General features: G+C 43.7%; 1 protein-coding gene across 1 annotated transcript in view; it reads left to right on the top strand.

The window, feature by feature from the left end:
- Positions 1 to 252: 252 nt before the first annotated feature.
- The window catches only part of CYTH3 (cytohesin 3), a 112,745-nt gene continuing 89,407 nt past the window's right edge, over positions 253 to 23,590 (top strand). Inside the window, exon 1 of the mRNA XM_023197759.2 lies at positions 253 to 417. Coding sequence (XP_023053527.1) covers positions 384 to 417 — 34 coding nt within the window. The 5' untranslated portion in view covers positions 253 to 383. The remainder of the gene's footprint in view (positions 418 to 23,590) is intronic.

A 23,590-nucleotide genomic window follows, 5' to 3' on the forward strand; every position in this document is an offset into this window, starting at 1 on the left:
AGTGTCCGGGGCCCCACGCCCGTCCGCAGGCTACTGGAATGCTGAGGGCGAGGGGGCTTCGTTTCACTCGAACCACGTCGGCCTCCACCCCAGGGGCCAGGTCTACCGCCTCCCCCAGCGAAGACGCCACCGGGCCCGGCCGGTCGCTGAGGGCGGGGCCGCGCGGCCCCACGCCCCGCCCACCGCAAGCAGAGGCGGGGCATGGGTCACGTGACGGCACGCCGACCAGAGAGGCCCCGCCCGGCGGGAGGAGGCCCGGCCGCGACCCGGGTCGCGAGCTGAGGAGCCGCCCGGTCTCCCGCGCGCTCCCTCCGGCGGCGTCCCCAGCCCTCGGGCCCTCTTTTACCGGCCTCCGGCTCGCCGGCTGCGAGAGTGGCCTCAAGATGGATGAAGACGGCGGCGGCGAGGGTGGTGGCGGTGAGTGTCGGAGGTGTGGCGGGCTCGCCGGCGGCCTGGGGTCGGGGGCCGGGGGTCGCCGGAGGAGAGGGGCTCGGAGGCAGCGGCGGCGGCGCCTGCTGGAGGCCTGAGGCGCGCCGGGCCGGGGCCGAGGCGGGGTCTCCGGGGGCCCGAGGGAGGGGGCGGGCCGGGGTCGCCGTCCACCGCTGGCGAGGGTCTGGGTACCAGGCCAGGGCTGCCGCGGGCCAGGGTCGCCCCGGAGTCTCGGGCCGGGTTTCGGGGACCGCCCCTCTGGGGCGGGGGACCTTGCGGGGCGACCTTCCCCGCATCTTGTCGCCAAGGGCGTCCACGCCCTCCAGAGTCCGGCGTTTCGGACGCCCCCTTTCAGCTCAGGTGGGCGGAAGCGGCTGAGCCGGTGGGAAACCGGGAGGGGAAAGTTTTGCACTGGAGGCTCCTCGGGGGTACAGGAGGGGAGGGCAGGGGAACGGTTGGAAAGCGTGACAGTCTGCTTGGCTTTGGGTCAGAAACTGTCGCTGGATTTGCTCGAACGGGGAGGGGGCCAGCTGGAGTCCAGGTCAGGGTAGACGTTTTAGGAAACGGCAGACGCGACAGAGTGAACAAAAAACTCCGTGGAGTCGAGGGTGGGGGTCACGAGCTGCACCCAGCACCGAAGCGAGACCGGAGAGCCAGGTGTGCCCGGAGCCAGGTGTGCTCCCGAGTGGGTCGGAGCGGTGCCCGGCGTGGCCCAGGTGGTCTTGTGTCTGACGTTCGGTTTCCTCTTGCTGGAGGGATCGTGTTTGTTGGAAATTATTTCGTGGAATACAAATGACTGCTAGGTCATGCTGGGAATTAGATTTTAAAAACAGAAGAACGTGCCTCTGTATGGAGTGGGTGTTCGCTTTGGAAAGCAAAGGGTTAATGCCCGTGTTTTTACAGGAACAGCCGAAGTTGAGGTTCTCTAGACTTTTTTTTTTTTTTCTAAAGAGCTCCTTTGAGCTGACAGAGAAATCAGAATCATCAGAACCCCATGTAATAAGGGAGCAGTTTAGAGAAATCTTAATTACAGGCTGCCGGAGCAGCTGCCTGTAAGAATCAGCAGGATTGAATGCTTCAGGATGAAGTGGTTCATCATCAAGGTGCCTTCTAGAATTCAAGTGCTGCTCAGAGGGTGATTTTTTTTTTTTTTTTTTTTTTTGCTGAAAGACGCGATGCAGCCAGGATGGTGGGAAGTTGGCACCCGTCATGGCATTTGGCGAGTTCAGTTCGCATAGTTGAAGCTAGGGGTAGCACTGTGGCACCGAGTGGGTGTGTTGATGAAAAGGGAGCGCTGTGGAACGAAGGAGCCGAGTTGCGAACCCTCCTACAGTCAGGCTGTCCGTCTGGAGCCATGAGATCCTAAGGAATGGATTCCCGGTGGATGTCGTATTTCCTGCCTGTCACAATTTGGGCATAGCAGTTTTCCCTTGTTAGAAAAGAAAGACAACTGTAATATGCAAACGTTGGACGTTAGCGTCAAGGCAGCTAGCTGGCTTGGCAGTTTTGTTTGTAAGGTGCTTTGGGCTTTGTGAGTAAAGAAATGTAGACTTGAAGATAAAAGCAGGAATAAAGAGGAAAAAAGGCGGCTGCAAGGTGCTCCAGCAATTTGCAGATCTTGAGTACTTGAGTAACAAAGCGTGATATTAAATATCAAAAGTCTTAAAACTGTCCTTGGGTTGTTAATATCTCTTCTGGGAATATATCACAGGGTAGCAACCTTAAACCCCTCACATACAAAGATGTGTATTATGCTGTTTATAATAGCAAAAAATTGGAAACAACAATGCCAAGAGTAGGGGCATGGTGAGGTAAATTATGGGAAGTTTATTGAAGTATTTTACAACCATTAAAATAAGCCGTTTTATACACCATGGTCTAAACAACATAAAAATTGGTGACATGGATTATTTTCTTTTTATATTTTCCAAGTTTCTGAAATAAGTGTGTATTTCAGATTTGAAAAAAAACCTCATCAAAGATGTGAATGTTTTAAGTGTATCATTTAATTCATCTCACTGGAACATTCAGCAATGAGGATTTATTTACTGATATCCCATCAAAATGCCAGCCAGCATGTTAGGTGCTGGAAAATAACTTTTAACCTTTATTGATTTAGTTTATTAGTAGCTTTCTCCATTGCTGTGTGACACTTAAAAATATTTTTGGCAATATTAGGATATTTATTTTTGAAACAGGTGAAAACGTTTTGAAATATGAGTGATATTGTAATTGTATAAACTTTATGTGCTTATATGTAACTCTTGGCGGTTGGGAGTTTTGAAGTTAACATACCTCTTTACAGTTAATACCATTTAGATTTTTAAAAAATGCTTTAAAATTCATGTTTAAAAAAATAAAGTTCAGCTCTTTGAAAGAAAACCGTTTCAGTTGCCAGCAGATTATAAAGCATAACATTTTTTGGTCTATTTTTAGAGTGTGGTACATAATGTTGAACAGTATCTGGGGGAGTCAGTTTCAGCTTGTTTAAGAGATAGGGTAAATCTATTCAAACAGTAGTTATCGTAGAGGCCAAAGATAATTGAAAAGGTCTTTTTTTGTTAATAGTCAGGTTAAAAGACTTGAAAAATGGATTCCTACTTGCTGTTTTTATAAGTTAATTGAGCTTTTTGTCCACTGTATTGTTCTTTCAATGCAAGATAAGGAGAGAGAGGATGGTGGCGGGAATGGCTGGAAGGCAGTTACAAGAGGAGCTAGTAGGGGGTTACAAGATTACAAGAACACATTGTTCCTTACAGTGTGTGCAGAGTGTAGTTAAGGCACTTTTAATTCCTTTGGGACCTTGTTGCCTTTCAGTTTTTCGAGAACAGTTCTTGAGCTAAGTCTCTACTTGGAGGGTGGCTGACTAGTTTGGCCCCTTGAGATTGTTTTCATGCTCTCTTTGGGCATCTGTCTGATGTAGGGTCTTGAATGGATCGTCCCTGGCAGATGAGGTGAATTAACTCTAATTGGCATTCCTCTCTCTGCCCCCTTCACTCCCTGATCAGTGTAGGTGTCTGTGCTTCAGGTGAAGAGATGCTGAGCCTTGTTCATAATAAAATACATGCAAATGAAGACTAGACTGAGCTCCCACCTTTCACCTTCAGACAGGCGATAACCCCCAAGTGTGAAAAGTCTGTTTCAAATTTGAAACGTTCGAACGGCAAGGCCGTTTCAAACATTGACGGGTAGGAGTGTAAATTAGTCACAGGCAGGGCCAACCCATGTCCTGTTGGCTCAGGTCCATTTCTTGCCCTTTCCCTGCAGAGACTCACCCCTGCAGGCAACAGTTCCCAGGCCCTTGGTCAGCTGGCTTCCGGCTGGGATTGGCCACTGGGAGCCACTGGCAGGAGGAATGGCAGGAGGAAGGACCAAAACAGGTTATTTCCCCTAGGTCTGCCTCAGGCAGAGTCTCTGGCAGGTGCCTTGTCTCCTTTTGGCTCCAGCTTCTGCCCCTTGGTCCTAGCCTTTGAGCCTTGGAAATACCTCCTCCCTTTTACCCTCTATTTGAGAAGTGGTAACAGCAGCTTGCTCTTGCTAATCTCTGGGTTATCATTTCCTGTTTGGCTTTTCAGTTTTTCCAACACGCCTGTCACTAATTCCTTATATTAAATGCCCTCTATATCAGATTCTTAAAGGGATGGTTGCTCTGGATGTCTCTGTTTCTCTGGGTGGACCCTGATAGATACAAGTGCTTTAGGCAGTAGCTTTAAAAATTACAGGCCTGTAAATCCTTTGACCCAGCAATCCAGTTCTAGGAATTTAACCTGCAGATATATTTGTACACGTGTGAGATAACATAGGTACGAGATTATTTATTGCCTTGAGTGTCCATCAGCAAGCAGGGGACTTATCAGATAAATCCATACCCAGATGGTTAATGAGGTTGTAAAGTTGTAGAAAGGAATGAGGAAGCTCTTTTCTTAGTTGAGGTGGAGAGATCTCCAAAATATATTGTTAAGTTACAGGAGCAGGCCGGGTGCGGTGGCTCACACCTATAATCCCAGCACTTTGGGAGGCCGAGGCGGGTGGGTCATTTGAGGTCAGGAGTCCGAGACCAGCCTGGCCAACATGGTGAAACTCTGTCTCTACTAAAAAAAAAATACAAAAATTAGCCAGGCCTGGTGGTGGGCGCCTGTAATCTCAGCTACTCAGGAGGCTGAGGCAGGAGAATTGCTTGAGCCTGGGAGGCGGAGGTTGCAGTGAGCTGAGATTACGCCACTGCACTCCAGTCTGGGCAACAGAGTGAGACCCTGTCTCAAAAAAAAAAAAAAAAAGAGCAAAGTATAGGAAAATATGCATTGCGTGCTCCCATTCTTGTTTTTTGAAAGAGGTAGTGATGGTTGATACATGCAGATTCCCTGGAAGGTGAAACGAGGAACCAATAACAGTGGTTACTTGTTTGGAGAGGATGATGGGAACTGAGTGGATGGGGAATATTTGTGGGGAGGAAACTTTTCACTGTGTGCCTTTTTAGTTTTTGAAATTCAAAAAAGTTTGAATAATCTATCTTTACTTTTTCTAAAATTGGAAAGCAGTTTCATAGAAAAATAGTGTGCTGGTAAGAAAACACCCATTTTACACCTTTTTTGAGAGAATTTTTATAGATTAAAAAATATGGCCAGGCGCAGTAGCTCACGCCTGTAATCCCAGCACTTTGGGAGGCTGAGGTGGGTAGATCATGAGGTCAGGAGTTCGAGACCAGCCTGGCCAATATGGTGAAACCCCGTCTTTACTAAAAAATACAAAAATTAGCTGGGCATAGTGGGGGGCGCCTGTAGTCCCAGCTTCTTGGGAGGCTGAGGCAGGAGAAGTGCTTGAACCCGGGAAGCAGAGGTTGCAGTAAGCGGAGATAGTGCCACTGCCTGGCGACGGAGTGAGACTTGGTCTCAAAACAAACAAAATATTCTGGGAAGACAGCAGCAGAAAGATAACGTGATATCCAATGTAAGGTTATAAAATGTCTGTTTTTCAGTCTGTAGTAAGTTAACTACTGTACTTTGAAGAGTTTAAAAAGTGGATGCTTTTAGATTATGCTTAGAGCATATTCTTCTATAGTCATTTACTCAAATGATGATAGTGTTTCTACCAAATACCAGGTTCTTCTGTGCATGACAAAAGAGCTATTAGTGCCTGTGTTACGCCGTTTTTGCATTGCTCTAAAGAAATACCTGAGCCTGGGTTGTATATAAAAAAACGAGGTTTCACGGACTCATGGTTCTGCAGGCTGCACAGGCATGGTGCCAGGATCTGCTCGGCTTCTGGGGAGGCCTCAGGGAGCTTTTTACTCATAGTGGAAGGTGAAGCAGGATCAGGCACATCACATGGCCAGCGCAGGAGCAAGAGGGAAGAAATGCCACACCCTTAAACGACCAGCTCTCAGGAGTCCTCACTCACTGTTGCAAGGGCAGCACTGAGCCATGAGGGATCTGCCTCCATGATCCAGTCGCCTCCCCTCCAACACTGGGGATTACAGTTCAACATGAGATTTGGGCGGGGCATGTATCAAAACTATATCAGTGCCTAATGGTGGTGAATACGGCAGATAAATTTCCCATGTTCATGAAGCTCACGTTTAGATGGAGAGACAGACAAAAGAGGTAAACAGCTATCTGTAAAACAATCACATATTATGCTAAGTGTGTTAAAAGAAATCAACAAGAGGTTGAGGAAGAGAAAGTGTAGGATGGGAGAAGTGGAGGGAAAGCCTGTGGCCAGGGAAGGCTTCTGAGGAAATGCCCTTCGAGTGTAACCTGTAGGGATAGTGGACCAGACAGAAGGAAAGGCATGGAGCTGGCAAGAGCTGAGTATTCTAGAGAATTAAAAGCAGCTTTGTGTGGCTTGAACAGACAGTGAAGCGGGAGAGATAGGCTGGGGCCATGTTGGGCATTCAGTAGCTAAGGAATGCAGATTTTATTCTAAGTACATGAAGCTGCTGAAAGATTTTTAAACAGGAATATCTCCTTTGATTTACATTTCAATAATTTTAGCTAATATTTGCTTGATGCTGTATGTCCTGTGTACTTTCTATGTCTTAATTTATTAACTCTTCATAATATTACTATTTACAGATTGGAAAATGGAGGCATAGGGAAGCTAAGTAATTTGTCTCAAATTTCACAGCTAGCAAGTGGTGGAGCTGTGATTCGAACCCAGGCCTTCTGTTTCAGAATCCGTACTCTCAACCACTGTCCCCCTCCTTTTTAAAGAAGCGTATTCTTGACTCCTGAGTGGAGAATGGATTGGAGGAGGAGAAGGGAGGACTTGGGAGAAGGGAGTTGTTGCAGTGGTTCAGGTGAGAGTTACAGGGGCTTGGTGGGTTAGGGTGGTAGTGGAAAATATGGAGGGAAGGATACATATAAAACACATCTGCATAAAATATACAGAAAAATACAAAGAATAATGAAACCAGCACTCTTGTTCCCACTACTCAGAATTGACATAATAGCTGTCAATGTTCTGTTGCATTTTTTAGGTCTATTTTTAAAAAAATAAAGCATTACTGGTAAGTCTCTCCATCTCAGTATATTGTGGTGGTGGTCTTCCAGTTGCTCAGACCAAAATTTTGGTGCCATCTTTCACTTCTTTTGCCTTAAGCCTTCTGACGGTTCTCCCATTGTCATCCTTGTTCACACTGCAGCCAGGGTGATTCCCTTTGACACTTAGGTCATGTCACTCCGCGCTTAAAGTTTGCTCTTTCCTTGGTTTCTTCAGAATCCTATTCTCAGACCTTACCGTGGCCCACACGCTATAGTTTAGGAGGCTACAAGCTCTTCTTTTTTCTTTTTTGAAATGGAGTCTTGCTCTGTCACCTAGGCCGGAGTGCAGTGGAGCGATCTCGGCTCACTGCAACCTCCGCCTCCTGGGTTCAAGCGATTCTCCTACCTCAGCCTCCTGAGTAGCTGGGATTACAGGCGTGTGCCACCACTCCTGGCCCATTTTTTGTCATTTTTTTTTTTTCTAGTAGAGACAGCCATATTGGCCAGGCTGGTCTCGAACTCCTGACCTTGTGATCTGCCCGCCTCGGCCTCCCAAAGTGCTGGGAATACAGGCGTGAGCCACCGTGCCCGGCCAAGCTTTTTTTTTTTTTTTTTACGAAAGGGCCAGATAGTAAACCTTGTAGGCTTTGTGGGTCACATACGGTCTCTGTCACAAGTCTTTTTTTTTTTTTTCATAACCTTTTTAATATATAAAAAAAATTCTGACCTTGGGGACTGCCCTTGACCACTATGCTAGTCCCGTGCTATCTCTGACATTTCCCGTCACTCCTCTCCTGTTTCCTCCCTGACTCTGGTCTGTCTCATTGGTCTCCTTGCCAAGCACACTCCTGCCTCAGTGCCTTTGCACTTGCTGCCCCTGTAGTGGTTTCCTCTCAGATACCTGCACGTGGTGTATTCTTGCCTCTTTCAAGTTTCTGCTCAAATGTTTCCTTATCACAGAAGTCTTCCTTGACCACCTGTCTAAAATCACATTCATTGTTCCTCCCAGCTTTATTTTTCTTCCTTAGCACGTGTCACCCCTTACCTATTATCTATGTGTTTCTTTTCTCTTAGAATGTGAGTTCTATGAAAGTAAGAGTATTTTCTGCTTTTATCCACAGTTGTATCTCCAAGATCTAGGACAGTGCTTGGGACATAGTAGCCTTTCAGTAAATATTTGTTAATAAATATTGAATAAAGTTGAAGTCACTTTTGTCTAGCAATCACTGGTCCTTTTGCTCTTTGCTTTCATGTTTCCTAGAGGCAACCGTTATGAATTTGATAATGGGGCCCTCTGGTGTATGGTGCTTTTGTTTGGTTTTTGAGATGGAGTCTCACTCTGTCACCCAGGCTGGAGTGCAGTGGTGTGATCTCAGCTCACTGCAACCTCAATCTCCTAGGTTCAAGTGATTCTTCTGCCTCAGCCTCCCGAGTAGCTGGGATTACAGGTGGGCGCCACTACACCCAGCTAATTTTTGTATTTTTAGTAGAGACAGTATCTCACCATGTTGGCCAGGCTGGTCTCGAACTCCTGACCACAAATGATCCACCCGCTTTGGCCTCCCAAAGTGCTTGGATTACAGGCATGAGCCACCGTGCCTGGCCTGGTGTATGTTTCATACTTTAACAGATGTGCGTGTGCCTCCATAAGTAATGTACAGGTCTCTTTTTTTTTTTTTCCCTCTCTTTTGATACGGAGTTTCGCTGTTGTTGCCCAGGCTGGAGTGCAATGGTGCGATCTTGGTTCACTGCAACCTCCGCCTCCCTGATTCAAGCGATTCTCCTGCCTCAGCCTCCCGAGTAGCTGGGATTACAGGTGCCCGCCACCATGCCCAGCTAATTTTTTGCATTTTTAGTAAAGATGGGGTTTCACCATGTTGGCCAGGCTGGTCTTGAACTTCTGACCTCAGATGATCCGCCCACCTCGGCCTTCCAAAGTGCTGGGATTACAGGTGTGAGCAACCGTACCCAGCCCTAATTTGTTTTAAAAAGTTTATAAAGCCGATATCACACAGTATGTAATCTTCTGCAGCTTGCATTAGAGATTATCCTTGTGATTATATATAGACCTTGTTTATTTTAATTGCAATCACGTTTTGTCTATCTTGTCCTGTGTTGAACTTTTTTTTTTTGTTTTTGAAGACAGTGTCCTCACTGTGTTGCCCAGGCTGGAGCGCAGTGATGCGTTCTTGGCTCGCTGCAACCTCCGCCTCCCGGGTTCAAGCCGTTCTTCTGCCTTAGCCACTTGAGTAGCTGGGATTACAGGCTTGCAACACCATGCCCTGCTAAATATTTTGTATTTTTAATAGAGACAGGTTTTTGCTATGTTGGCCAGGCTGGTCTCGAACTCCTGACCTCAAGTGATCCGCCCCTGCCTTGGCCTCCCAAAGTGCTGGGATTACAGGTGTGAGCCACCGGGCCTAGCCCTGTGTTGAACTTGTTAATGTCAGTGTTACACTGGTGGTGGTACAAACGGTACTGAGGTGAGCTGCTTAGTCTTCTCTCCCCTCACAGTTTATCTAAAGTATATTTCTGGAATTGCAGTTGTGAGTTATAGGCATGCTTCAGTTTTAATAGATAAAACATTGCTTTCTCATTAGGGGCTTGTGAATAGTGTGATTTCCCAGCATTGTAATGAGCACACAGTGTTTGCCTTACTTTTAAATGTTTGCCTATCTCATGAGTAAGAAATGATGTATTGTTTTAATTTGTGTTGCTTTATAGTGATGAAATATATATTTTAAAACTTTTATATTAGGTTCAGGGGTACATGTGAAGGTTTGTTATAAGTGAGCTCTTGTTACGGGATAGAATGTATTTTGGAGAATCAGATGGACATACTGTCAGCTTGGTGAAGGTTAGAGGTACAGGAACTGCAGGAATCAAATATGACTAGGTTTCTGGCTTGGTAGTGGTGTTGCTTAATGAACGGGAAAAAACTATTTTGAGGGTTCATTTCTTTGTTTTTTGGTTAAAAAATATCTTTACTTTGCCTCCACTTTAAATTTTTTTATTACAGAGTCGCACTCTGTTGCCCAGGCTGGAGAGTAGTGATGCCATCATAGCTCACTGCAGCCTTGAACTCCTGGGCTCAAGCAGTCCTCCTGCCTCAGCCTCCCGAGTAACTAGGACTACAGGCATGTGCCACTGTGCTAAGCTTGCCTCTGTTTTTGAAGGATAGTTTCATCAGGATTATAGTTGTAGGCTTTCAAGTTAATTTCTTGCAATTTTTAATTTTTTGGTAAAGATGGGAGGTCTCACTATGTTGCTCAGGCTGGTGTTGAACTACTGGCCTCAAGTGATCCAAAGTGTTGGGATTACAGGCATCAGCCACTGAGCCTGGCCTTCCTGCAGCATTTCGAAGGGGTAATGTGATTGCCTTCTGGCTTCCATTGATTCTGTGGAAAAGTCAGCTGCATCAGTCTTACTGTCACTCTTTTCCACTTAGTGTTTTTTCTTTCCTTTAGGCTGCTTTTAAGATGTTCTCTTTGGGTTTGGTTTTCAGCTGTTATGTGGTGTGTCCAGATGTGGTTTTCCTCAAATGTATCCTGCTTGGGATTAGTTGTTCTTTTTCTTTTTGGCAGTGCTGTGACAAAGCTTGATCTTAAATTAGATTTACAGACTTCTTGTTCATTATCTCTTCACTGATTGCTTCTGCTGCACTTCCTATCTCATCTCCTTCCAGGACTGATTACCTGTGCATTAAACATTTCCTCTGTGTCGCGTCCTGGATGTCTTAGATTCTTTTCTGTGTTCTTTATGCCTTTGCCTCTCTGTGGTTCATTCTTTATCTTCTTCTGACTTATTTTCCATTGTACTAATCCTTTCTTCAACTGTAATTGCTGTTAAACTCATTTATTGAGTTCTTAATTTCCATTATTGTCTCTTCCAGTTTTCTTGATTTTTTTTTTTAAGATTTTTTTCTGCTGGCATTTTTTATCTTGTCAACTGCTTTATTAAACAAATCACAGTTAAAGTCTGTGTCTGATAACTCCGATATTTGGATGCCTTGTGAGTGAGCGTGTTCTGTTGTCTGTTTTCGCTTTTGTTTTTGTAGAGCAAGGGTCTCAATAAGTTTCCCAGACTGGTCTTGAACTCGTGCCTCAAATGATCTGCCTGCCTCAGCCTCCAAAGGTGCTGGGATTACAGGCCTGAGCCACCTCACCTGGCCAGAACATCACCTTAAAATTATGAGGCTTGGTCTATTCTGGTTTACCCTTCTCCTAGGTTATAGCCTTCAGTGGTTCCCACTGAAAGCTTGGGATGCTTCCCAGGACCTCTTCTACTTGGCAAGCCCCTGAACTCTAATTTTTGTCCCCTCAGTCCCCTAAGACTGGTGGCTATTCTGCTGACCTTCTTGGATTCTCAGTCACTTGATTCTATTTGGTGTTTTGGCTTCCCAGCTTCTGCTGTGAATTGGCAAATCCCTCAAGGAGGAAAGTGGCCCTGGTGATTGGACTCACTTCTCTGCACTCCCCTTTTCTCTCTGGAATCCTGGCCTCCAGAGTCCTCCCTGCATGGGTAGCTCTCTGATGCCTTCAAACAGTTGTTTCTAATAATTTGTTCAGCTTTTTAAGTTGTTCTTGGCAGAAAGGTTGGTCTACAATGAGCTAGTCAGCTTTTTACTGGAAGCAGACTCTCAGGAATTCAATTTTGCTATTTAAAATGGACTTGTCAGTGAGATATCCTAGTGGAGATGGTAGGTAGGCAGTTGGCTGTGTCAGTCTGCTGCTCAGAAGACTAATTTGGGTAGGAGATAAACATTGGGGAGATTTTAATTCATATAAGTGAATGAGCTCACATAGGGAAGAGAGTTGAGAGAGGAGAAAAATCCTAGGACTGAGGACAATGCAGCAAAGCTGACTAGGAGGGTAACCAGTGAGGCCCAGGAAGCCTTGAAGATTGTGTGGCATTGCAGAAGAGAGAAGGAGTGATCAGCTGTGTTGAATGCACTTAGAGATGGCCTAAAATGGGATGGAGACATGTCTACTGGACTTGGTGATGTTAAAGAAAAACAGTTTGGGGAGAGGCAGGGAGCTAGCTAGATTGGAATGGGCTAAGGAGCTAGTGGGGGAAGGTGTGTCTTTGCTGAAGGAAAGGCATGTGCCATGGGCCTTAAGTGGAAATGTGGCATGTTATGAGAATAGAGGGGAAGCCCGTGTGGCTGGAGCTAAGTGAGGGAAGGGTATGTCTGTTTTGCAGTGAAATATTTCTCGGGAAGTTTTCACAAGAGACCAGTAATAATTTATATCAGGCACATTAGAATAATAATGCTGTTTGCATTCTCACACTCTTAGTATAAGTAACTTTGGGAGAGGTAGATTAGTTTTAAGAAATTATTGGCAGATCCTTTAGAAAGCGGGTTTGTCAGCCTGTAATGTGGAACTATTGAAACTTTTGAAATGAAATGAAATTAAAAAAATAGGTTTTGTCAAACTATCCTAAAAGCTACTTAAGATATGTTAAATATTGGCTGGGCATGGTGGCTCACGCTTATAATCCCAGCACTTTGGGAGGCTGAGCATGGTGGATCACCTGAGATTGGGGGTTCGACACCAGCCTGACCACATGGAGAAACCCTGTCTCTACTAAAAATACAAAATGAGCCGGGTATGGTGGTGCATGCCTGTAATCCTAGCTACTCAGGAGGCTGAGGCAGGAGAATCACTTGAACCTGGGAGGCGGAGGTTGTGGTGAGCCGAGATTGCGCCATTGCACTCCAGCCTGGGCAACAAGAGTGAAAATCTGTCTCAAAAAAAAAAAAAAATATATATATATATATATGTGTGTGTGTGTGTGTGTGTGTATATATATGTAAATATATATACATATATATGTAAAATATTTTGAGTTTGTGGGGAAAATAGTAAATCATTTAAATGAGAGTAGAAAATACATGACTCTCCGTCCTGATTTTTGAAGTTAACCGAACAAACTTTTTATAGTTATTGTCAAGTACCCAGTTAACGTAGAATAGATATGAGATTCTGTAGTGCTTTATAATTTGGCTGGAGCCAATACAGCAAGCATTTATTTCAGATAAATATCTTTTCAGTATTATGTAAATATTAGAAGAGACTCACCTGAGTCAATTTCAGTTGGCCAAGAAGATTTTTTGATTTACTTTCCTAGAGCAAATTTACTCTTTTAGCTGACTTGGTTTTTAGTAAGTCACCAGGAACACTGTTCAAATAGGAGAGAATGAAAGTTCCTGCTTTAAACTCTCAACAGGGCTATTGTTAATTACTGTAGTCTTCTTTTGAAAAACTTACGTCTGTAATTAATAAAATCAGCAATTTGCTATAAAACAAAACATTTGGATGATGATCAGAAAGTATTTCCCAATATCTAGGTAATTCGTGATTTTTTTCCCCCCAAGTTTTCATCCAGATGTTTGGCAATGTGTAGACACAGCCTTACTGCAACTTTCTAATTCACTTTCATGGGAACATATAATATTCTCCGTTTATTTTGGACAGCAGAGTTTCCTTTTTCTCTGGACAGATACATATGAAACACATGCTCTTTGAGTGGAGTTTGTGGCCCTCTGAGAATTCTCTGAAGGAGGAAATGGGTTGACCTATTCGGTTGCTATGAAGTAAAAACAATCTTGTTTTCATTTTTTAGTGAACATCTGGGTTGCATTTATTTCACATTCTGGAGGTTCTGTAAAACCACAATTTGATGATATGAGGGTTCATTAAAGCAGTAATTACTGAGCTATTTTTATAGTTGATTCAAGAATTAGGGTGGCTGATAGACTTTAAACAGTATTTTTTTCCTTTCTGTAAAATGTAAGTTAAATAACAACTCTTGATTTGAAACCATAAAATGGGACGTAGATATTTTGCAGGGCAGAAGAAGCATTGATCAACCAGTTTATTTCTCTGTTGCCCGTTGCTGTGTATCTTGTGGTCATTGTTATAGCCGTATTTGACTCTGTGTAGAAGACATTGTTGATGCCCTATTGCAAATCCACCCTTCTTTGCTTCCTTGCCCACAGAACCATGAATTGTTTAGATATTTATCCATCAGGGAAGAGGACTTTATCACCACAAAGAGCTATATCTTAAAAGTCTAAGCAGCTGGGATAATCCCTCTTTCTTTATCCGTGAGTGGAGGAGAGGGGGAAGTGTCACCCAAGTCTGGCCAACGTGCAGGGCAGTTTGCAGGGAGATTTCTCCAAGAAGTTTCTTCCTTCACAAATAAATATATGAGGAGTTGTGTTTCTTTTCTTTTTTCTGGAGACTGGATCTTGCTCTGTTTCCTATGCCAGAGTGCAGTGGCATGATCATGGCTCTTTGCAGCCTCAACTTCCTTGGCTCAAGTGATCCCCACCTCAGCTTCTCAGCTAGCTAGGCCCTCACCACCATGCTCAGCTAATTTAAAAATATTTTTTGAAAAAGAAATATTTTTTGTAGAGACAAGATCTTGCTACGTTGCCCAGGCTGGTCCTAAACTCCTGCCCTCAAGTGATCCACCCAGGAGTGAGCAACCGTGCCCAGCCCCGTTAAATTTCTTATGCTAGACTTCACTGGGCCTGGATGAGTAGCCAGCTTGCATTCACAATGGCTCTTAATTAATCCTGTCCATTTCCAAGCCCACACCCTGAGGATGACCAGCGGAATTCTAGATGGTGCTGTTGCTGAATTTCACCCACCCAGGACCCTCCCTGCCTCCACATTTCCCGTCATGTGGGGCAGTAAATACCCCTCTTGTTTAAATGATTGAGTAGCAGTGTACTGTAACTTGGAGCTCAAGGCATCTGGCGTGATACCGGCTGTAGCAGCAGGTAGGTTTCGTTCTCTCATTCATTCAGTAAGGATCTCCTCGCCATAGAGTGCAAAGAGAAAAACACCTTTTCTCTTCCATAAATATTCATTAAGCATATAAATATTACTTTAAGAACTTAGCTAGGTTATATTTTCTTTTTGAGATTAACACTTTCTCCCCTTTTAATAAAACTAAATATATTTTCATATTCTTAGAAATACATTAATAATTTCATTTGGCAAATCTTTATTTTAACATGTCCATTTAGAAAAATGCAGTAATCAAAGGTGGCATACATTGGCAATTTAATATTCTGTTAGAAGACAGGACTTCCTTTTAGTTCTTCACAGAGAGGAAATAAGAATGTCCTTTTCCAAGTTTCAGTAATTAGATTAAAATTTTTTTGAGTTGAGAAAGGATCAGACAAATGAATTCAGTTTTGTTTGTGTTAGAGTATGGGAAAATTGAAGAATTTAGTGTCTTTTGAATGTTTGGCCTGTTCACATGATGAGGCTGTATTTCCCAGGCGTGGGAGGATGAGCGATTGTAGACTTGATTCAGTATATGACCACACTTCTGAGAGCATGACACATTTCGAGAATAAGTGATGCCTTTCATTGCCTTATGTAAAAAGAATCTTCACGTTGGATAAGTCTGCTTCTAAAGTGTTGCCATTTTCTCGGGAATCACAGGGTGTCTGTTACGGACTGTGTTCCTGAAATTTAGTTTGAAGTAGTGGTTAAGCTGTATACTAGTCAGATGGTTACTAGGATGTTTCAGTTTTCACAAAAGAAAGTCAAATGCCTTCTTTCCTTCCTTTTTGTGGTCAGACTGGTCTTGAAGTCTGCTAGCTGTTACTCCCCACACATTGTCCTGCTAGCACTCACTCTTGATGACAGCTCACGGAGGGAGCAGAGTCCAAATGGACGCACTGTATCCTGCCCTCCCTTGGCTCCCCTATTAGTTGCTCTGCCTCACAAGTGCTCAGTAATTTGGCTGGACAGCAGAACATGACTTTAATTTTTTTAATCTGGAAAGAACATAAGCTATTTCCCCTAGGTTCTGCTGCTATTAGTACTTAGACATTTGTTATAGGATTTAAGTCTGTATTACCTTCCCACTGCTTCCACCCCTCCCCACTTTTCCCTTCTCAGTAGAAGAGTCTGGGGGCTTCTCTCTTTTCATGTCTTCCTGTCAAGTATTACCTATTATCCTGGTAAGACCTGACTGTCTTGCATCTACAGGTAATGAAGACCATCTATTTCAGAAGTCTGTTGTTAAGTTCTGCACTAAAACTTTTATCTCCCATTTCTGTTTTACCTGTAAAGGGTAGCAAAGAATTTGTGTCTTCAGAGAGAAGTCCACTATCCTAGTCTTTCCACCCACCTTGAGGTTTGGTGCAGACCTGCCTAAGAGTTCCACAAATGGGAGTGTGCTCTAGGGCCCCCTGCCTCAACCAGTGGTCAGCGACTCCCTTTGGAGAGAATATCCCAGCAGAAGTTCTCAAGTGTCAGGAGTTGGTGTAGGCAGTTTTTTTTTTATCTTGGTTTCAGCCATCAAGAAATGTAGTTGATTGGATCAGTGACTGGGAATTTCAGGAACAGATTTTACAGGAGTGCTGTTTCCTTAGAGTTGTAAAGTTATTGACAGGGCCATTTCAACTTTGGTTAAAGAGATTAAAGGTTGGCCGGGGCGGTGGCTCACGCCTGTAATCCCAACGCTTTGACAGGCTGAGGCGGGCGGATCACGAGGTCCAGAGATCGAGACCATCCTGGCTAACACAGTGAAACCCCGTCTCTACTAAAAATACAAAAAATCAGCTGGGTGTGGTGGCAGGTGCCTGTAGTCCCGGCTACTTGGGAGGCTGAGGCAGGAGAATCCCTTTAACCTGGGAGGCAGAGCTTGTAGCTAGCCGAGATCGTGCCACTGTACTCCAGCCTGGGCAATAGAGCGAGACTCCGTCTCAAAAAAAAAAAAAAAAAAAAAAAAAGATTAAAGGTTAAGCTTGGGTAGTCACACAGACCTGAGCGTCTCCCTCGCAATCTAAAGAGGGGAGTCTGTAAGTCCTTAATTTCATGAGACTTGAAGCTGTTTTCTCCTGATGTCCTTAACATATCCCTCCCTCCCTGTCCTGATTAGGTGCTGGACCCCCAGGGCTACTGCAGTGCTGTGGGGGGAGCCTTTCTGGTCCTTAGCCCAGCTTGCTCATGGCCGACTCTGTTGGGATGCATCATGCTGGAGATAACTATGTAGCCATTCCTTCCTAAATAGTCTTAGTCCTGTGGGATTGGAGTGGTTTTCCCTTGGGGGTCTCTGGGAATTAGGATATCAGAACTTTTGCCTGTTTGCTGTTATCAGGTCAGCCATTGAGGATATTTCAGGTAATTCCCCTTGTTCAAGGCAGAATATTGTCAACTATAATGTTAATAGTTCTGAGAAATTGTATTCATACTTTCTGTATACTTACATAAGTTTGTTTAAACATTTGAGCTTGATCGTTTGGTGTTGACAAATATTTGGTGTTGACATATTTTTAAGTAAATATCTGCAGCGCTGTCATTTCTAGCCTTGTGCTTTTGCGTAAGTTACTTAATCTCCCTAAGCTTCAGTTTTCTCATATGCAAGATGGGTGTTAAAAAACCCAAGTGAAATTATTTATATGAAGAATTTATCAAAAATCTCAACGATTATAATAATAGGCATTCAAAACTGTTAGTCATCAAAGTGTTAAGCCTCTGGCCTGCCTGTGTTTACATACTGAGCCGAATGAGTTGGAAGAATGGTTGCATTGGGGCTTAGGAATAACTGATGATTGGCGATATGATTATCGTATCTTTTCTTCCCAACTTTGTATTTTGAAAATGAACTGTTCAAATCTACAGAAAAGTTGAAGGAATGGCACAGTGAATCCTATGTGTCTTTCACCTGCATTCACCAGCTGCTAACATTTGGCCACATTTGCTTGTCTGTCTTTATATTACAATTTGTGTGTGTGTGTGTGTGTGTGTGTGTGTGTGTGTGTGTGAACCCATTTGAAAGCAAGATACACACATGGCCGGGCGTGGTGGCTCATGTCTGTAATCCCAGCACTTTGGGAGGCCAAGGTGCGCAGATTATTTGAGGTCAGGAGTTCGAGACCAACCTGGCCAACATGGTGAAAACCTGTCTCTACTAAAAATACAAAAAATTAGCCGGGCATTGTGGTGCGCGCCTGTAATCCCAGCTTCTCAGGAGGCTGAGACATGAGAATTACTTGAACCTGGGAGGCGGAGGTTGCAGTGAGCTGAGATTATGCCACTGCACTCCAGCCTGGACGACAGAAAGGTACTCCGTCTCAAAAAGTTACAAACATCATAACACTTCACAGAAATACTTGAGCACTCATCTCCAAAGAGCATGCTCCTACGTAACTACAGCCATTATCATTCTTAAGATAACTGATAGTCATTCCATAATATTGTTCCAAAATAGTACGTATTCTACTTTCCCCAGTTGTTACCAAAATGTTTATATAGCTTTTTTTTTTTTTTAACCTACCTAGGCTCTAATTAAGATTTACACCTCCTATTTAGTTATCTTTCTTCAGTCTTTTTTTTTTTTTGAGACAGAGTCTTGCTCTGTCTCCCATGCTGGAGTGCAGTCGTGCGATCTCGGCTGACTGCAAGCTCCGCCTCCCAGGTTCACGCTATCCTCCTGCTTCAGCCTCCCAAGTAGCTGGGACCACAGGCGCACGCTGCCACGCCCGGCTAATTTTTTGTATTTTTAGTAGAGATGGGGTTTCACTGTGTTAGCCAGGATGGTCTTGATCTCCTGACCTTGTGATCTGCCCACCTTGGCCTCCCAAAGTGCTGGGATTACAGGCATGAGCCACCACGCCCGGCTCTCTTCAGTCTTATTTATTTTTTTTGTTGTTTGTTTTTGAGGTGGAGTCTTGCTCTGTGGCCAGGGCTGGAGTGCAGTGGTGTGATCTCGGCTCACTGCAACCTCTGTCTACTTTCCCCAGTTGTTACCAGTAGCTCACTGCACCTGGCCTCTTGTATTTATTTTTAATTTTTATTTATTTATTTTTATTTTTGAGACAGAGTCTCACTCTGTCACCCAGGCTGGAGTGCAGTGGCATGATCTCGGCTCACTGCAACCTCTGCCTCCTGGGTTCAAGTGATTCTCCTGCCTCAGCCTTCCCAGTAGCTGAGACTACAGGTGCCGGCTACCATGCCTGGCTAATTTTTGTATTTTTAGTAGAGACGAGGTTTCACCAAATTGGCCAGGCTGGTCTGGAATTCCTGTCCTTGTGATCTGCCCGCCTTGGCTTCCCAAAGTATTGGGATTACAAGGTGTGAGCCACCGTGCCAGGCTGTGTTTTATTTTAAGATGTGTTTTGGTGGCTGGGCGCGATGGCTCATGCCGGTAATTTCAGCACTTTGGGAGGCCGAGGCAGGCGGATCACTTGACGCCAGGAGTTCAAGACCAGCCTGGCCAACATGGTGAAACCCCGTTTCTACTAAAAATAAAAAAAAAAATTAACTGGGCGTGGTGGTGCATGCCTGAAATCCCAGGCTGAGGCACGAGAATTGCTTGAACCCAGGAGGCAGAGGTTGCAGTGAGCCAAGATTCTGCCAGTGCACTCCAGCCTGGGTGACAGAGTGACTCTGTCTCAAAAAAAAAAAAAAAAAAAAAAAAATTGTTTTGGTGACATCTTTTTGAAGAGTCTAGGCTCATTGCCTCATACTATTATTTGCATCCTATAGACTAGATTGCATGTGTAAGCAGAAGAGATAAGTACTTCGGTTTCTTTAATTTTTTTTATTGTAAATATGTTAAAAATCATTTTGATTCAAGGTAAAAGTGACATTCATTTTTCTTGTTCTTTGGTAAGTGTGGATTACGTTGGTAACCAGAAGGAGTTACTAAATGGTTCAGATGTCAGTGGAATATGTGTGTGGGTGAATTTGGAACAAGCATACACAGTGGTTTCTAGACTCACACCCATCTGGAGGTAGTTATCTGGCTTAACATAGTGAGGATTTTATTTTAATATTTGGCCATGGTTTTATAAAGAAATGAACTTAAGAATTGGAAAATTTAGTAAGACAAACTATATTTACATAATATTCAAAAGACATACTTTTGCTGTCAGATCCTTGGATGAAGACTAAACCTTAAATCTCTCAGGAATGCATCTTTTTCTTCTTCCCTCCCTCAACACTTTCCTATTGATTTAAAAAAAGAACTTTAGCTGCAGCTGAGACTAATACAGGATCCAGCTGTGGCTTTTTTGTTGTTGTTCATGTATCCGGTGATGGGCACAGCAAACTCATTGTATGAAAAGTCAATAAAGGAAAGGGCAGGGTGGGAAAAAAAAATGACACTCCTCTAAAAGTATTCAAGAAATAGCAACAGGATCTAGGAGTCTCCCTTTCAGATGACTGATTTAAATTCCATTCTGAAGTATTAATTTTGTTCGTGACTAGTCTAGAAGGCATTTTAATTTTCCCTTTTAATTATGTACACACCACGTAACCAGAGAATATATGTGAGGCCGACACATTATTTTCCTTGGGGGCAGAAAATAGTAAAACGTGAGAACCCAGAGAACTAAACCCTCCTCTTGTAAAATAGGGCAAATATTCTTCAAAATACCGTTCATGTTCATGCTGGTATAGAGATAGCAAGGATTCGTGAAAGAAAGCCAAGTTTTCTTAACTTTGTTCAGTAGTACTGAAATTGATGCATTTACCATACAGCAAATAAATTCAGAATCAGCAGTTCAATCAAATTAAATTCCAAATTTGCCTGTTTCAGTGTAATTTCTATAAAAGATTTGCATCTTCTGCTCTGTCTTATCAGGACCAAGTCCATATCACCACCCTGTAGCTGAAGATGAATTGTATGTTTTAAAATGTTTTTATGATCAATGTAGTGATCATAAGACTAGTGATTTTCGCATACTTGGGTGTCTCAAGCATTTAGTTTTTCTTTTTTTCATGTTAAGGGGGTCAGATTTCTCATATTTCTTGTAATTGTAGCCAGACGTCCTGTTTGGGGACTATTAAATACCAATGGTGCCTGTGAAGAACTCATGTGATTCTGTGGTAACCATCTGAGCTATTCTTTGTAGATTTGATTTTATGGACAGGCTTCCTTGAAGTCCTGTAGTCTATTTTTAGGTGCTCTTTTTTACGTTTCTGTGGTTCAGGGCATCGGTCATAAACATATTTATTATTCAGCCCAAAAATGTTGTTCAGTGACTTAAGGCTGTTTAAACTTTATGGAAATAATAAACCAGTGGCACTTCAGTGGGTATAATATACGAGCACTACTCAGCAAATTTAAGGATGGAGAACTTTGCGGTCCTTCACAGATTGCTGCTCTGTCTGTGCCGGCCTGAACGGTATTTTGAAGAATCTTTTCCTATTTTACACTAAGAGGGTTCCGTCTCCATGCTTCTCACACGTTTCTGTTTTCTGCCTCCCACTGAAAGAAATGCTTTTGTAGCCCTTCAAGAAACTTTCTACATGTCTCCCCTCCTTCTCTCCTGCCTTATTACCCCTTTAGAAAAAAAAAATTGGTAGCTTTCTTCTCAGATTTATTATTTTATTTTATTTATTTGTTTTTTTTGAGATGGAGTTTCGCTCTTGTTGCCCAGGCTGGAGTGCAGTGGCGCGATCTCAGCTCATTGCAACCTCTGCCTCCTGGATTCATGCGATTCTCCTGCTTCAGCTTCTGAAGTAGCTGCAATTACAGGCGCCTACCACCACTCTCAGCTAATTTTTGTATTTTTCGTAGAGCTGGGGTTTCACTATGTTGGCCAGGCTGGTCTTGAACTCCTGACCTCAGTTAATCCACCCACTTCAGCCTCCCAGAGTGCTGGGATTACAGGTATGAGCCACTGAGTCCAGCTCTTCTCAGATTTATATATGATTGGTTTGCTGCTTTGTGTTGTAGCAGAGATCCTGTGCTCTGAAGTAATTTCTGATGCAGTGAAGTATTACAGGAGCGAGGGACTGTGCACCTTCAGTCTATTTGGTAATAAAGCACTTATTCTCTTTTTAGAAATCACTATAATCCACATACCATTATAGTCATCCTTTTAAATTACACAATTGAATGGCTTTTAGTGTATTCATAAAGTTGTGCACTCATCACCACAATCTAATTTTAGAACATTTTTATCACCTCAAAAAGAACCTGGTCCCCATTAGCCGTCATTCCCTCCTCTCCAACCCCTGGCAGTCATTCACTGACTTTTTATTTCCATGGACATGTCACGTAAATGGAATCGTAGAATATGTGGTCTTCTGTGTTTGGCGTTTTTCACTCAGCAGGTTCATCCATGTTGTGGCATGAGTCACTTTCCCAGGTTCATCCGTGTTGCAGCTCGATTCAGTGTCAGTGTCTGTGCTTCTCCTGTGGGTGGAACTGAGACTTGGATTGGTTTTAGTGTTGGGAGTGGTCAGATAGGTTTTGCTCACCTCTGTCACATGGTTGAATCTGTGGCTGTGTGCTGTCTTGAAGGTTTTTAGATTTGTTTGTGTTCTTGTTGAAAAGTTTGAAGTTTATTTTAACCCTTATTATTTGAAGGACCACATCAAATCCTTGCTGTTGCAGTCCTTTAGTTGATAATCTCATGAACAGTTGCATCTGGAGCAGAATCATGTTGTCTGTAGAAAGTTTTGACTCTCTCTGAAGACCAGTAGTGGGTTCAAGAAACAGGATTCCCCAAGGGAGCCATACTGAAATCTGTTAATAGAAGCGTGAGGAGTCTACTTCTCAGGGATTCCAGTGTGATCCCAGTGGTGGACATAGGACACCAAATTTTCATCCCCTGTTCACCCCAAATTCTCAGCAAATGATAGGGAAGAGACTAGGATGGTGGGCAAATGGGGAGAAGTTGGTCAAAGCGTACAGACTTGCATTTATAAGATGAATAAATTCTGGAGACCTCATGTACAGCCCTGTGACTACAGTTAGAGATAAGGTATTGTATACTTGAAATTTGCAGAGTGATTTTAAGTATTCTCACCACACATGCACAAGGTAGCTATGTGAGGCGACGGGTATGTTAATCTTGACTGTGGTCGTCATTTCACAATGTCTCCTTAAGACATCGAGATGTACACCTTGAATACATCCAATTTTTAGCTGTCAGTTGTACCTCAGTGTAGGTGGGAAAAAAGAGCCTGGAAGGGACCTTTAGTAAAGGATAGAGTGTAACACACTTTTGGAAAGAAACTAGAAATGGGAAACCTATAAGCAGATAAAACAGAAGGAGGATTTAGAGTAAGCAGGAGCAGCTTCTGGGCAGCCCCTCGCGGGGCTCTGCTCAGACTAGTTAGCGTTCGGGTTTGGGTTCTCTTGGTAATCATAGCAATCGTACTGCAAACAAGGAGAATTCAAAGGCCCTCCGAAGCCACTGTGCTGGGAGTGCTCTCTACACTCTCCTCTGCCCTCCTCTCCTGTTCCTCTTGTTTTGAGCAGTCTACAGCATTTTACCCACAAGCAAATTTTCTTTACAGAGATTAGATTCCTTGCCTGGGGAGAACTGGAACTCGGTATGTACCAACACCCCAAGTAAAGCTTTTTAACATTTTTGTTTGTTTGTTCTTTTCATGCGACTTCTCCAATAAAGGGCCCTATCTTTTCATCCCCAAGGGAAGCCCTCCAGTGGACAAGCTCTGCTCACAAACACAGAACATAATGAACCTTCCCATTTGAGAAGGAAATCTAGTGAGAAAAGTTTACCTACACGCAACACCAAAGGAAGACACAGAGCTAGCTTCATCTCTCTTTTTTTTTTTTTTTTTTTTTTTTGAGGGGGGCCCCCTTTTTTCCCCAGGCTGGAGTGCAGTGGTGTGATCTTGGCTCACTGCAAGCTCCGCCTCCTGGGTTCACGCCATTCTCCTGCCTCA

Source organism: Piliocolobus tephrosceles, chromosome 8, assembly GCF_002776525.5.
Source record: "Piliocolobus tephrosceles isolate RC106 chromosome 8, ASM277652v3, whole genome shotgun sequence".
Taxonomy (NCBI): domain Eukaryota; kingdom Metazoa; phylum Chordata; class Mammalia; order Primates; family Cercopithecidae; genus Piliocolobus; species Piliocolobus tephrosceles.